Raw genomic sequence first — 15667 nt, 5'->3', positions numbered from 1 at the left:
GCCTCTTACGACAAGCATAGTCACCTTTTATGGCAAGCATGGGTTGCTGAAGGCCTATTCTACCCCGGGACCTTCACAGGTCGTCATAAGATGCGACCAACAGGATCAGGTGGTCAGCTTGCTGATTTGTTTGACACATGTCATGGTATCCCATGTCTGTTGATCGATTCAGATGCTGTTGGTCACTGCATTGTCTGGTTCAGACTCGATTATTTAGAGAACACTGTTATATAGCTGAAACATTGCTGAGCGCTGTAATAAACAACAAAAGCAAACCAATCGTTAGTGAATAGTCCTTACCCTTGTTTGATGTCTGTTGCAGGTCATTGAAGCAGATGATGAAGATGACCCTGAAGTGCTGTTTCTAAAATCACTCACTCCCAAACAGAAGAAAAAACTCTTGAAGTAAGTACTTCGTGCTTTTGAATGTTGAACATTGCCTTTGTGATTTCTGTCCTCACCTTTTCTGAAGAATCAGTAGTCATGCAACTATCCCTGAGGATTTTGGTGGTAATAATTGGTCAGTCAGCAACCATTGTGTAGTTTGGTGGCAATGATAGATGGATCAGCTATCCCTGTGCAGTCAGGTGGTGTGATAGGTCATTCAGCAATTCCTCTGCAGTTTGGTGGCAATGATAGGTGAATCAGCAATTCGTCTGTGGTCGGGTGGCAGTGATAGGTGAATCAGCAATCCCTGTGCAGATTGGTGGCAATGATAGGTGAATCAGCAATCCCTGTGCAGTTTGGTGGCAATGATAGATGAATCAGCAATCCCTGTGCAGTTTGGTGACAATGATAGGTCAGTCAGCAATCCCTGTGCAGTTTGATGACAATGATAGGTCAGTCAGGAATCCCTGTGTGTTCCGGTGGCAATGATAGATGAATCAGCAATCCCTGTGCAGTTTGGTGACAATGATATGTCAGTCAGCAATCCCTGTGCATTTTGATGACAATGATAGGTCAGTCAGGAATCCCTGTGTGGTCTGGTGGCAGTGATAGGTGAATCAGCAATCCCTGTGCAGTTTGGTGGCAATGATAGGTCAGTCAGGAATCCCTGTGTGTTCCGGTGGCAATGATAGATGAATCAGCAATCCCTGTGCAGTTTGGTGACAATGATAGGTCAGTCAGCAATCCCTGTGCAGTTTGATGACAATGATAGGTCAGTCAGGAATCCCTGTGTGGTCTGGTGGCAGTGATAGGTGAATCAGCAATCCCTGTGTAGATTGGTGGCAATGATAGATGAATCAGCAATCCCTGTGCAGTTTGGTGGCAATGATAGGTCAGTCAGGAATCCCCGTGTGGTCCAGTGGCAATGATAGGTGAATCAGCAATCTTGTGCAGATTAGTGGCAATGATAGGTCAGTCAGGAATCCCTGTGTGGTCTGGTGGCAATGATAGATGAATCAGCAATCCCTGTGCAGTTTGGTGACAATGATAGGTCAGTCAGCAATCCCTGTGCAGTTTGGTGGCAATGATAGATCAATCAGGAATCCCTGTGTGTTCCGGTGGCAATGATAGATGAATCAGCAATCCCTGTGCAGTTTGGTGACAATGATAGGTCAGTCAGCAATCTCTGTGCAGTTTGATGACAATGATAGGTCAGTCAGGAATCCCTGTGTGTTCCGGTGGCAATGATAGATGAATCAGCAATCCCTGTGCAGTTTGGTGGCAATGATATGTCAGTCAGGAATCCCTGTGCAGTTTGATGACAATGATAGGTCAGTCAGGAATCCCTGTGTGGCCTGGTGGCAGTGATAGGTGAATCAGCAATCCCTGTGCGGTTTGGTAACAATGATAGGTCAGTCAAGAATCCCTGTGTGTTCCGGTGGCAATGATAGATGAATCAGCAATCCCTGTGCAGTTTGGTGACAATGATAGGTCAGTCAGCAATCCCTGTGCAGTTTGATGACAATGATAGGTCAGTCAGGAATCCCTGTGTGGTCTGGTGGCAGTGATAGGTGAATCTGCAATCCCTGTGTAGATTGGTGGCAATGATAGGTGAATCAGCAATCCCTGTGCAGTTTGGTGGCAATGATAGGTCAGTCAGGAATCCCCGTGTGGTCCAGTGGCAATGATAGGTGAATCAGCAATCTTGTGCAGATTAGTGGCAATGATAGGTCAGTCAGGAATCCCTGTGTGGTCTGGTGGCAATGATAGATGAATCAGCAATCCCTGTGCAGTTTGGTGACAATGATAGGTCAATCAGCAATCCCTGTGCAGTTTGGTGGCAATGATAGGTCAGTCAGGAATCCCTGTGTGTTCCGGTGGCAATGATAGATGAATCAGCAATCCCTGTGCAGTTTGGTGACAATGATAGGTCTGTCAGCAATCCCTGTGCAGTTTGATAGCAATGATTGGTCAGTCAGGAATCCCTGTGTGTTCCGGTAGCAATGATAGATGAATCAGCAATCCCTGTGCAGTTTGGTGGCAATGATATGTCAGTCAGCAATCCCTGTGCAGTTTGATGACAATGATAGGTCAGTCAGGAATCCCTGTGTGGTCTGGTGGCAGTGATAGGTGAATCAGCAATCCCTGTGCAGTTTGGTGGCAATGATAGGTCAGTCAGGAATCCCTGTGTGGTCCAGTGGCAATGATAGGTGAATCAGCAATCCCTGTGCAGATTGGTGGCAATGATAGGTCAGTCAGCAATACCTGTGTGGCCTGGTGGCAATGATAGGTGAATCAGCAATCCCTGTGCAGTTTGGTGACAATGATAGGTCAGTCAGGAATCCCTGTGCAGTTTGGTGCCAATGATAGGTCAGTCAGGAATCCCTGTGTGTTCCGGTGGCAATGATAGATGAATCAGCAATCCCTGTGCAGTTTGGTGACAATGATACGTCAGTCAGGAGTCCCTGTGTGATCCGGTGGCAATGATAGATGAATCAGCAATCCCTGTGCAGTTTGGTGACAATGATGCGTCAGTCAGCAATCCCTGTGCAGTTTGGTGACAATGATATGTCAGTCAGGAATCCCTGTGTGGTCTGGTGGCAATGGTAGATGAATCAGCAATCCCTGTGCAGTTTGGTGGCAATGATACGTCAGTCAGCAATCCCTGTGCAGTTTGGTGACAATGATAGGTCAGTCAGGAATCCCTGTTTGGTCCGGTGACAATGATAGGTGAATCAGCAATCCCTGTGCAGATTAGTGGCAATGATAGGTCAGTCCGGTGGCAATGATAGGTGAATCAGCAATCCCTGTGCAGACTGGTGGCAATGATAGGTCAGTCAAGAATCCCTGTGCAGTTTGGTGACAATGATAGGTGAATCAGCAATCCCTGTGTAGATTGGTGGCAATGATAGGTGAATCAGCAATCCCTGTGCAGTTTGGTGGCAATGATAGGTCAGTCAGGAATCCCTGTGCATTTCGGTGAGGATACTAGGTTATTCAGCAATCCCTGTGCAGTTAATTGTTAATAATTGGTCCGTTTGCAGTTTGGTGGTAATAATCAATCATCACATTATTACCAGTTTCATAAGGTTGAAGAGATTATTGTCACTAAATGATGAAACTCTGTGAAAATTGGCAAATTCTTTTTAAAAAATTCTGTAAAAATGCAGCTGTTCACAATCACGATATGTGCACATGCTTTTCATCAATTTGATGTATGATCCTCATGCAAGTTTTGTGAATATAGGACTTAATTCAATTATCATTCTGTATTGTAGAAAACTGAACAAGCTTCAGAGCAAGGGATTATCAGCTAAGTCCAAGAAGAGCAAGAAGGAGAAGAAGAAGAAGAGAAAATCAAAACGTTCAGATTCTGACACTGACTCTTCAGGCAATGGCAAATATTATTGAAATGAACTTTGTTTCACATACATGAGTAATGTTTACAACACTGCATGACTTTGAGTCATACCAAGTCATTATAGAGTGCACATTTTTATGTATTTACTCACAATAATTTATATAACTGCCAAGTAATTGCAAACATATCAACATCATGTTAATATGTCATGTCTCTGTTGTTAAGCGCTCTTGAAAACAGACCAACTTGACAAACTCAAAATCACTTGGAAGCATTTGGCCACTCACCTATGGCTTATCTGCCCTTGGTTACGCTTCAACCAATTACCATTACCTGTATCCCCTCTGTGATATTGATCAAATAATGCTATTAGGAGCGCAAACCTAAATTCACTCACTCATCCCCCACCACTTTAAAGAAAACTGCAATATGATCAGTGACATGTGAGGGTTATCTCCCTTTGACTACTGTCGCCATGGACAATGCAGTTTGAGTTTAAATACTGACTCAGAAATATTTTTGTATGGATAGTACAGAGGCATTGGTCAAATCCAGACTCTTTGTAAACCGGTTTTCTCTACTACTCCAGACTACTCTTTGAGTCCTGGGAATACTATTCTCAATTTATCATAAGGTTGCCCAACACCAAATATTTTCCTGAAGACTTCTCTAGTATTTTGCTTTAAATCTTAAATCTTTAAGGCTGTCAACAGCCATTGCATTTACAAATGGCTACAGTCTGGCCTTTAAACTACAATAAAAGCTACAATTCTGGCCAACTTAACCTGCCAATTTTTCAAGCACGAAAACCTGAACACATCAAGCCCAGTTCTGCACCAAATATCACCTACTTTAAAATATCTGTACACACATTGAGCATCATTCATAGTGATAAAGTGAGAGCACTAATTACTTAAAATTGTGGTCAGTTTGAATTACAGGATGGATGTACATTTAAAAAATATAAGACTCTTACACAATTTCATCCAATCACAGCTGTCACACGTCTCGATCGCTTCAAATGTTGACATACGGTACATGCTCTGGGACATGTGATTCCAATTTAATGTAGTGGAACCTGTAGGAAAATTTGGAAACACCTGCCTCTGACAAATCAGTGATTTATGTACTGAATATATATGTAACTTCTCAGAAAAAAAATAAAACTGAATGGAGCTTGAATATGTATTCGTGTCCAACATATCTATATGGCACAAGAATATAGACATTTGCTGTGTTGAAAGAGCTATGACAGTTATATCATGTCTGTTTTATCACATGATTGCAAATGCTTTGTAATCAAAAAATAATTTTAATCATACATGAAAGGAGTTTACTCAAACTTCACAAAACAAGGTGTCATGGATTAATCCTATGCGTGACTGGGGCCACATGGATCATATCAACCCCAAATATATTGTGAACAACAAATATCTTGTAGTTAAGGGCAGAAATTAAGCAGCTTTTACATCCTGACATATGCTGGATGATAAAATTTGACAAACACTGTGTAGGGTACAATGCTGGGTGTTAAAGGCAATGGATGGGTATGACCCCTTAAAAGATGAAATCGTTTTCAGCACATGGCATGAATGGAACTTATACTTGAGTTTAATGATTCCTTAAACTAAGACTTTGAAATACATCCAACAATTTAAGATTGTTTACTTTTTACTGTTTTGAGGCTGTTAGACTTGCCACTTTCTTTAAAAGGCATTGAAAAGAAAACATAACTTTATAAGTTTATTGGTTATCTTGACCAAATGTGAATATTTTTAATCACAATTAACAGTTTTTGGCATTATCAGCTGAAAACAGTGTATCTATGCTGTAAGTTGTGGGTTACTGGGTGACAAAAAGACTTATTGTATTTAAGTAGAAGGGGAGATAATTTATTGATATCAAACACTATTATGTGACTAAAATGTTAACTGAGAACCTTAATGCAGTCTAAGTAAACTTAGTCTCAGTGTTATTCGTTACACTCCACCACTGAGTCTGACAAACCCTAGTAGGTTGTGTCAGGTAACCTTCTTCACCTGAAGAAGAGACTAGAATCTGTCTCGAAACGTTGTGACCTTGTAGAATAAAGAAGTTGAACCATAAAGCACTTTTAGTTTAAATGCGAGATGGTTAAATAGATTTAACCAATCAGACAACGGCTACTACTTAGGGATCGGAGGGACTTACAAAATATTCCGGTTACCGACACAGATCTCTCCACAAACAAAACTCTGCATATAACACAGTTATTTGAGCTGCAGTATATACGCTTTGGGGTTTCTGTTGACATGGTTACCATTAGCTAATATTTCCACATGCTGACATCCTTGAATATTGCCAAAAACACTATTTTCAGCGACTGTTTACTCACCGTTGTCATGGTTGTAACGTGTGCCATGTGCATCACCTGGAAGTGAGAGTACGCTAAAATAGCATTCGGAATCGTTTGGGCATGAACTTTTTCGAGATAAAAAGTTCAAAAGGTATGTGCAAATGTCCACTTTCACGATTTGGTAAGTTGTGTTCTGATTGGTCAAAGGTTACCTGGCGGGACCTCCCATAAGGTTTTGTTAGACTCAGTAGTGGAGTTTAACGAAAAGTACTGAGGATAAGTTTACTTAGACTGTTTAAACCTAGACTGAACCTTAATGTTACATTCCACAAAGGTCAGGTGCTTTTATTTACATCTAGTCAGTTAGTGGGGATGATGTACAGACCTTTTTTCATGTCGTGAGGTGATACTGTCAGAAATTTCCAATGGAGGAAAGTGACCTAGTTATAGAATTTGTTATTGAGACAAAGTGATGCCTTAACTGGTCTTGGGGATTTAAATGTTCTATATGTACCCACATATCCAAGTACCACAGCTTTTACAAGACAGTGAGTGGTGGTTAAGCCTTGTGGTTTAAGCGTTTGCTTGTCATGCTAAAGACTCAGTTCAATTCCCCACATGGGTACAGTGTGTGAAGCCCATTTCTGCTGTCAGTTGCTATGATATTGATAGAATATTGCACAAAGTGGCTCAAAACTAAAACTCAAAACACTATAAGGCAGGTAAAGCATATCAAAGCAAGAGGAGTGTGCTAGATTACACTAAATAAAAGAAGGTGAAATGTTTCTGGGGATCGGCACGTGACTTTTATTTGTGGCATAGCACTTTTATTATTGGCATTTAAAAACAATAATTTTGAATTTACCACACCCCAATCATCCATTTGTCTACTAAAAATGTCAATGTTTGTAAGAACAAGTGTGACTTAATGTACAGATTATCACCACATGCTAACCTTTCCAAAACGTACTTCAGAGGGAAAACAAATGAAAATGTGTTCCTCCCTCGTCACATTGTTTTCTATCAAAAATTGAAAAAAGTCCTACCGCCCTCGTTTTTTTTAAAAATGTGCCTGAGAGACCTTTAATTATTTATGTGCAGCCGTATACACTGTCTACATCTGACTTTTGACCACCTTGTTGAAATTCCGCACTGGATGTGAAGGCTTCTGTTTCTGCTGTATGTGTGAAGACTCCAACAGACATTCTACATGCTGAAAATACTGCTGACATTATGTTGTTTATAATCATCCAGAATGGCAACAGCCTTTCCCTGTACACATGGGTACAGTCTGGCCTGTAAACTACAATAAAAATACAAATTACAGCTAACGTAACCTGCCAAATTTCCGTTCACAGGAAGGTGAACACACATCAACCCCAGTTTCGCGTACTTGAAAACAGTCTGCACATAAAATAAGCATTGTGGTCAGTTTTAATTACAGGATGGATGTGTTTTTAAAAAAACATAAAACTCTTACACAGTTTCATCTAATCACAACTGTCACACATCCCAACTTCAGATGTTTACTTCCGCTGCTTGCTCAGGGAGCATGTAGTTCTGATCTAGTGCAGTTGGACCTTAAAACTTGCTTTATAATTGGAACTCTCTCAATTACGGATTACGGACTAAAATAATAGACCTGACAAACAACTTGCAATGACAACAATGCTTTGTAACCCGAATGTAGCTGACTAGAATAACAATCCGTTGAAGAAACATCTCAATTACTTCTGTTCTCCCCACGACATGGACAGACAATCAGAAGGCTTGGATGAATACAGCTGTATTCATTGATTTGCTAGAGCAAGTAAAGGATATTATAGGTTGTTCACAATGTTCAGATCAAAATTCAACTTAAGCAACGATTAAGTGAACTTTTTGCCAAAGAAAATGTCTGTCCCACAACCACTAGATCAAGGAATCATCGGTGTATTCAAAGCTTGGTATCGAAAGCATATGCTCAAGTGAGAGAGAAAAGAAAATGTCGGTGGACAAAAGTCGACTGCTAGATAATCAGGACAAATGAGTCTGTCCCAGGCCAGTCCATAATACACAGATTCCACTACATGTCAGTGCAATAAACAAGACAGATAAACATGATCTGACATCTAAGTATGCAATGGTATCTGTAAAGATAAACCAAGCATGAACTCCTTTTGAGATGAATACAAAAAGAGAATCTCTGCTTGCTTGATAAACTATTGAGAAATACAGTACTCCCAGAAAGTCTGTGCTCGGGAGAACTCGTGTGATGTTGTTTCTGTTGACAACCAAATTGCATGGCACACTGTGATGAATGAGCCAATTCATTCCAACATTTTATAAATCCACTGTCCCATTTCTATAGTTACCGAGTGCCATTACACATTTAGGTGTTCCTTTTTTTTAAAGAAGATTTTTATAGATAGAAGGTACTTTGTCACACAGTGCCATTATATATTTAGGTGTCCGTAATTTTAAGAATTTTTTTATAGGTAGAAAGTACTTTGTCACACTCATGGATCATGAACATATGTCATGAGTAAAAATAACATTTATCTTGTACCTTTCCATGATATAGGGTATTTTACAGGTGTGATTTAGTCAACATAGAGACAGTCCTAATGCAGGGGTGTAAAAACCACACTGCACTCAGCAACATTCCAGCCATATGGCTTCCGTCTGTGAATAATCAACTCTGGACCAGTCAATCCAAGTGATCAATAACATGAACATCAGTTTACGCAATCGGTTTTAATGAAGTGTCAACCAAGTCAGTAAGCCTGACCACCCAATATTGTTAGACCAATTCTATCTTGGATCTTCAGGGGTGTCTTGTCATATGTACTGACATGTCATGTGTAGTGACATCTCTTGCAAATACGATTGGTGTAAGCTGGATCTTTTTACAGGTCTCTTGTCATGTGTAGTGACATCTCTTGCAAATATGATTGGTGTAAGCTGGATCTTTTTACGGGTCTCTTGTCATGTGTAGTGACATCTCTTGCAAATACGATTGGTGTAAGCTGGATCTTTTTATGGGTCTCTTGTCATGTGTAGTGACATCTCTTGCAAATACGATTGGTGTAAGCTGGATCTTTTAACAGGTCTCTTGTCATGTGTAGTGACATCTCTTGCAAATACGATTGGTGTAAGCTGGATCTTTTTTACGGGTCTCTTGTCATATGTACTGACATCTCTTGCAAATACGATTGGTGTAAGCTGGATCTTTTTACGGGTCTCTTGTCATATGTACTGACATCTCTTGCAAATACGATTGGTGTAAGCTGGATCTTTTAACGGGTCTCTTGTCATGTGTAGTGACATCTCTTGCAAATACGATTGGTGTAAGCTGGATCTTTTTTACGGGTCTCTTGTCATGTGTACTGACATCTCTTGCAAATACGATTGGTGTAAGCTGGATCTTTTTACGGGTCTCTTGTCATATGTACTGACATCTCTTGCAAATATGATTGGTGTAAGCTGGATCTTTTTACGGGTCTCTTGTCATGTGTAGTGACATCTCTTGCAAATACGATTGGTGTAAGCTGGATCTTTTAACAGGTCTCTTGTCATGTGTAGTGACATCTCTTGCAAATACGATTGGTGTAAGCTGGATCTTTTTTACGGGTCTCTTGTCATATGTACTGACATCTCTTGCAAATACGATTGGTGTAAGCTGGATCTTTTTTACGGGTCTCTTGTCATATGTACTGACATCTCTTGCAAATACGATTGGTGTAAGCTGGATCTTTTTACGGGTCTCTTGTCATGTGTAGTGACATCTCTTGCAAATACGATTGGTGTAAGCTGGATCTTTTTACGGGTCTCTTGTCATGTGTGGTGACATCTCTTGCAAATACGATTGGTGTAAGCTGGATCTTTTAACGGGTCTCTTGTCATGTGTAGTGACATCTCTTGCAAATACGATTGGTGTAAGCTGGATCTTTTTTACGGGTCTCTTGTCATATGTACTGACATCTCTTGCAAATACGATTGGTGTAAGCTGGATCTTTTTACGGGTCTCTTGTCATGTGTAGTGACATCTCTTGCAAATACGATTGGTGTAAGCTGGATCTTTTTCACGGGTCTCTTGTCATATGTACTGACATCTCTTGCAAATATGATTGGTTTAACCTAGATTTTCACAGGTCTCTTGTCACATGTAGTGACATCTCTTGCAAATACAACATAGTTTCATAGTTTCATGTTGTGGTATATGTTATGAACCAGTTAACATATTCTGGGAAATAAGTATGTTAAACCAACTTTTAATATTGCAAACAAACACACACATACTCATATCATCTTAAATCTTGTCGCATTGTAGATGTAGACTAAAGCCCTTAAACAAAGGCTCACACCTCTGTGGCTAATGCTAATTATCTGGTGCGTATCTGTCTTTTAGCCATAGTGCAATGTTGGTTTAACAAGGCCTTTTGTTTAGACTCTGGCTAAGTGAGAGTGAACCCAGAGACGGGTCCAAATTTTCTACCCTGTTACTTTACCCCTATTATCTTATCCTATCCTTATATTCCAGATATCAAATTTGTAAAATATGGCCATACATTCTTCAGCCCAGAGGCTAAAATTTCGAGTTTTACAATACCTTAATCAGGTGTAATATTCAAAACAGTTGACTTTAAATATCTTTATCTTCAAAAACAGGAAGGTAAGGGGTAGAATAGGCCTTCAACAACCCATACTTGCCATAAGAAGCGACTATGAATGTTGTATTAGGCGACTAATGGGATTGGATAGTCAGGCTCTCTGACTTGGTTTGCAGAGATGGATGCTCATGCTGTTGATCATTGGATTGTCTTGTCGGACTGAATTAGTTACAGACCGCTGCCATATAGCTGGAATATTGCTTAGTGTGGCGTAACACTAAACTCACTCAATCTAAATCCTCAAAGACGATACAGACTTTTAATCATAAAAGAATATCATATTCTATTGTTTTATCTAGTACCCACATGAGTCAGGGTATTGACATGGGCACCTGGATCTAACTCATTGGCCACCTGTCCCAGGTATGAGGATTACCTGTCCCAGCCCTAATATATTCAAACTGTACCAACTTCTCCTGCCGTATCAGCCATTGGGCTTATACACATGATATACGGTTCAAAGTAAGGTTGGGGTATGTTATGAATGCAGTGCATTATTCTTGCCCCCAAAATACCTTTTTTTTATTTTTTTTATTATTTTATGTTATTTTATGTTATTTTATTTTATTTTATTTTATTTTATTTTATTTTATTTTTTTTTATTTTTTATTTTATTTTTTTTTATTTTATTTTATTTTATTTTATTTTTTATTTTATTTTATTTTATTTTATTTTATTTCATTTTATTTTATTTTATTTTATTATAAATAATAATTATGATGGGAAAAAACTCCCAGCTAATAACTCATTATTTTAAAATAGTTCTTCATTGGCAAAGATTAACATTTCATTTATATTTTTATTTCATTTGTCTGCTTAATGCTATGCTATTCCATTAAATGTTTGAGGTGGCACTGTTCTGTATTTTACACATAAAACATAAGCATAGATCTTGGTGAGTCGTCCATCCCAGACAATATGGATTGGTGCTCGTGATATCAATCATCAGATTGTCTGGCCCAGGCTCAATTGTTCAAATACCTTTATTGTATAGTTGTGTACTTATTATGTAGAACTTAACAGTAAAACAGCAACTGCCTAAAAACTCCTATTGTTATATTTTTGTAGATTCTGAAAAACGAGGACGAAAGAGGAAGCTGAAGACCACGAAAAGAAAAAGCAAAGACTCAGGTTCTGAGAGCAGCAGCAGCGAAGACAGTGATGGTGAGTTCTGACCAAGGACAACACACATGTCATCAACTTTGTATTTGTTCAAAAACTGACTACCAAGATATCAGAGCTGTTGAGGCCCCACAGATTTGATTTTTTGACACAGAATGTTTAAAATAATAGTGATGTCTCCCCTGTGGGGGCGGTGGTCCCCCCTGAAGATAAAATTGACTATTTCAAAAGGCTGTATTCGACCATGAGTAGATCAGCCATGTACTTCCTGTTGAGTTTGGCACAAATTGATTATGGTTTCTTGAGGCCTTAAGACAAAGAAGTGTTTTTTCCAAATGTTTCCAAGTGCTTTATATTTCAGATCCAAGGGGAGCTTTCATTGTTAGAAGTAGAGACGTTAGGCCAAAAGAAACACGGCCCAGCAAACGAGGACACCCTCTTGGTGAGCGCAGTCGCAGCCCTGTACATAGGCCTCATGAACAGGCAAGGTTACGAAAAGACTCTTCCTCGGAGGAGGATCTTAAACATGAGCACAGGATCAGACAACAGAAACATCAGTCTGATCTACGTGATCATCAGAGAAAGGGTGGGAAGTCAAAGGACAATAGACATCGTAGACATCAGCCCTCAGACTCTGATTCCGAAGGTGATGGATCTCATGAGAGGCGGAAAAAAAAGTCGCGTGAATACAAACAGCGTTTGAGTTCCGATTCTGAAAGTGATATATATTCTTCAAGAAGTGGTAACTCAAGTCGTAAAGATTTTAAGAAACAACCATCAAGCTCGTCTGATTCTGAAGATGAGAGGCAGGTTTCAAAAAGAAAAGATGTTGATGGCAAGCGGCACAGAGACAGATCATCCGGAAAAATGAGACGTGATGTTGATGAAGATTGGTATGACAGAGATCAGTCAAAGAAAGAGAGAAGATATGAAAGAGATGCCAGAGACAGGAGAGAGGAGAGATATGGAGGGAGGGACAGAAAGAGAAGCAGAGATAGACACTGACATGTTGATAAAAGTCATATGTTTTTCAGCCAATAAGATGTCTGATGTCTAAAAGGAATTGATTTCATTTTCCCTCGACCTACGTGGACGTCCACATATTATTCCCAACTATTTCTTTGAGGTATTCTCTGGTGAAGTGCAAATGTCATGTGATTCAGAAATGATAGGAAATATGAAATATCCACAACAGTGAACTGATGTGCTCATTAATCTCTGTTTGGAACTTGCCAACCAAGCTCATATTTGAGGAACTGACATCAGATATGACATCTGAATTCTTCACTCAATTATTCTGAGAAATCAATAGCCTTGATGCTTGAAGGCTGTTTAGAAAGAGATGTGATCTCTCAGGGATTTCCAAGATCTGAATTAAATGTATCCTTAATTTAGATTTTTGTCAAAAGTTGACAGGTCAGTTGACATGGCCTCCTATGAAGGTGTCATCAGATCTACAGAGATTCATACTTGGAATACTGAATCTGAAATGGTCAAAGGTCATCATCATCATCATCATCATCATCATCAGTACTTTGAAAATTGCGCTTTTGTTTCCATCATGAGTATACAAAACAAAGGCAGCAGAGAGGCAGTCAACTTGACATCCTCCAGAACTCCGCCACACCATCTTCTCTATAAATATCTGTGAAGTAGGTCTCACATTAGGATGATGTTTGGAGTCATCTAAACTATGTCTGTTGTTGGAAACGGGTTTTCAGAGGCAGGAAAATGTAAACCATTGCAAAATATAGTCTTAGCTGGTGGAAATTATGTCTCAAAACTTAAGATATATTTTTTTAGGAACAGAACTGCTTCCTCATGATAACGTGAATGACCAAATGTAAATAATCCCCAACTTCACTGCCGTGGTTACCTCGTTACAAATATAGTCAGTCCAGAGAGAGCTAATGCAGTTTTAAACAACAAACATTGTTCCAAGATTGTATATGTGAGGATGGGCAGTGGGGTAGCCTACTGGTTAAAGCGTTTGCTTGTCATACTGAACACCCGGGTTCTATTCTCCACATGTGTACAATGTGTGAAGCCCATTTCTGGTTTCCCCTGCCATGACATTGCTGGAATGTTACTAAAAGTGGCATAAAACTAAACTTGCATGCTAGCTATGTATGTGAGGAATGTATTTAGTCACCTTTGAATTATATTCTTTGATTTTATGATTTGTGAGAAGGGATTGAGAAAGACATTTGACATCTGTTGTTTCAGTGAGTGGATGTACACCTGGGCAAATTCTGAGCACACCTGTGTCATATATTATGATTTACATTCTTCTGTTGCTATCAGTATCTGTACTTAGTTTTGTTTACTTTCAGTAAGTAACACTTGTACTTTGAATTGTGGGCGAATCCAGGATTTTGGAGAAGAGAAGTCACGCAAATAATGAAGTTCAAAGCTTAGGGGTTGGGGAGTTCTGCTCAGGGAAAAAATTTGAGGTTAGGATGTGTGTTTGCACACACAAACCCCTCTCTGGTTTCTCCCCTGTGAATACACAGAGCATTTAGACAGTGGTCAAAACTAACATTTTATATGTGGGATTACACATTCTCAGTAAAGAACACATTCTAGTACACTTTAAGGATCTGGCACCAAATTTGACTGAATGGGTTAGACTGCTGACTTTGTGTGACTCTGCGAGTTAGTTTGAATCCTGGATGGCGAAGGGATAGCCTGGTGGTCAGAACGTTAACTTGTCACGCTAAGACCCAATTCCGTGCATAGGTACAATTTGGGAAACTCCATCTCTGTTGATAATGCAGGACCATTGCTTGAAGTGGCATAAAACCAAACTCAATGTCACTCACTCACTTGAATCCCAGATGGGACAAACCCTAAAAGTACCAGAATGTTTATTTGTTTATTTGTTTCTTGTTAAATGCAGCACTCAGCATTCCCAACATGTGGCGGCGAGTGAAAATCTGTACTTTACTGGGAAAGTGTAACCCTAAATAAAACATGCTGAACAAAATTAGTTTGGATATATGCAAAACACTGATAAAGTATCAATCCTAAAAATACCAATATCCCTAACTTATTTTGTCCAGTATATTTTACTTGTAACACTTGTGTCCAGAAATCCCCTTTGAAGATATGGGTTAGAACTGATCTTCAGTAAACCGTGAATGTCATAAGAGGCAACTCAGAGGATCAGGTGGTCAGACTCACTGACTAGGTCGACACATACCATCTTTTCCCAGAGTGTAGATAAACGCTCTTGCTGTTGATAATCAATGGATTGTCTGGTCGAGTCTTGATTGTTTACAGATTGCTGCCATGTAGGTGGAATATTGCCGAGTGTGACTGAAAACTAAACCCACTCTCTGTATTCATGAACACCTTGTCCAGAAAGATATTTCGTCACTAACACACGTAGTGAAGGATCCTTTTCGCATGCATGTCATGTCCTCTGATTATCATCTGGTGTCTGTATGTCAAAAGGTTTGTTACATTGTAGACGAAACAGAACTGAAATGCAATTTTTGAAAAAAGAAATCTCATAAAAGTAAGCATTCATATTTTAAAGTTTCTGTTCAGTTTATTTGTTTTTGGAAGGTGTATGAATGATAATAGAAAAAATACTTGGAGTGTTTTAACAGGTTTATGGTTTGCATGTCTGATTGTCCAGGACAATTAATGTGAATGTACTGAATCATCTTTGTGTAAAAATGTTGACTGCAGAATAAAGGGAAAATCCCCTCATGGATATGTGCAGAAATAATCAGTAAGTCTAAAAGTGATGCAGCACGTGTGTTGTCAGGATCCAGTCTCGGCCATGATGGGAAAAAAACAAAC

At 39.5% G+C, this 15667-nt stretch overlaps 1 protein-coding gene and 1 pseudogene across 3 annotated transcripts in view; one reads left to right on the top strand and one right to left on the bottom strand.

Annotated features, from left to right (window-relative positions):
- Positions 1 to 15580, top strand: part of LOC137255977 (corepressor interacting with RBPJ 1-like) — a 33237-nt gene extending 17657 nt beyond the window's left edge. For 2 of the 3 annotated variants that reach the window (XM_067793607.1, XM_067793608.1), the window contains exons 7-10: positions 323 to 405; positions 3666 to 3784; positions 11804 to 11899; positions 12219 to 15580. In XM_067793607.1, coding sequence (XP_067649708.1) covers positions 323 to 405; positions 3666 to 3784; positions 11804 to 11899; positions 12219 to 12862 — 942 coding nt within the window. In that variant the 3' untranslated portion in view covers positions 12863 to 15580. The remainder of the gene's footprint in view (positions 1 to 322; positions 406 to 3665; positions 3785 to 11803; positions 11900 to 12218) is intronic. The other variant, XM_067793609.1, reaches the window with a different exon arrangement.
- Positions 1 to 15667, bottom strand: part of LOC137255966 (uncharacterized) — a 589910-nt pseudogene that overhangs the window by 325198 nt on the left and 249045 nt on the right.

The sequence above is a fragment of the Haliotis asinina genome, chromosome 11, assembly GCF_037392515.1.
Source record: "Haliotis asinina isolate JCU_RB_2024 chromosome 11, JCU_Hal_asi_v2, whole genome shotgun sequence".
Lineage (NCBI taxonomy): Eukaryota > Metazoa > Mollusca > Gastropoda > Lepetellida > Haliotidae > Haliotis > Haliotis asinina.
The sequence above is the reverse complement of the archived record's forward strand: the minus strand, read 5'-3'. Positions and strand labels throughout refer to the sequence as shown.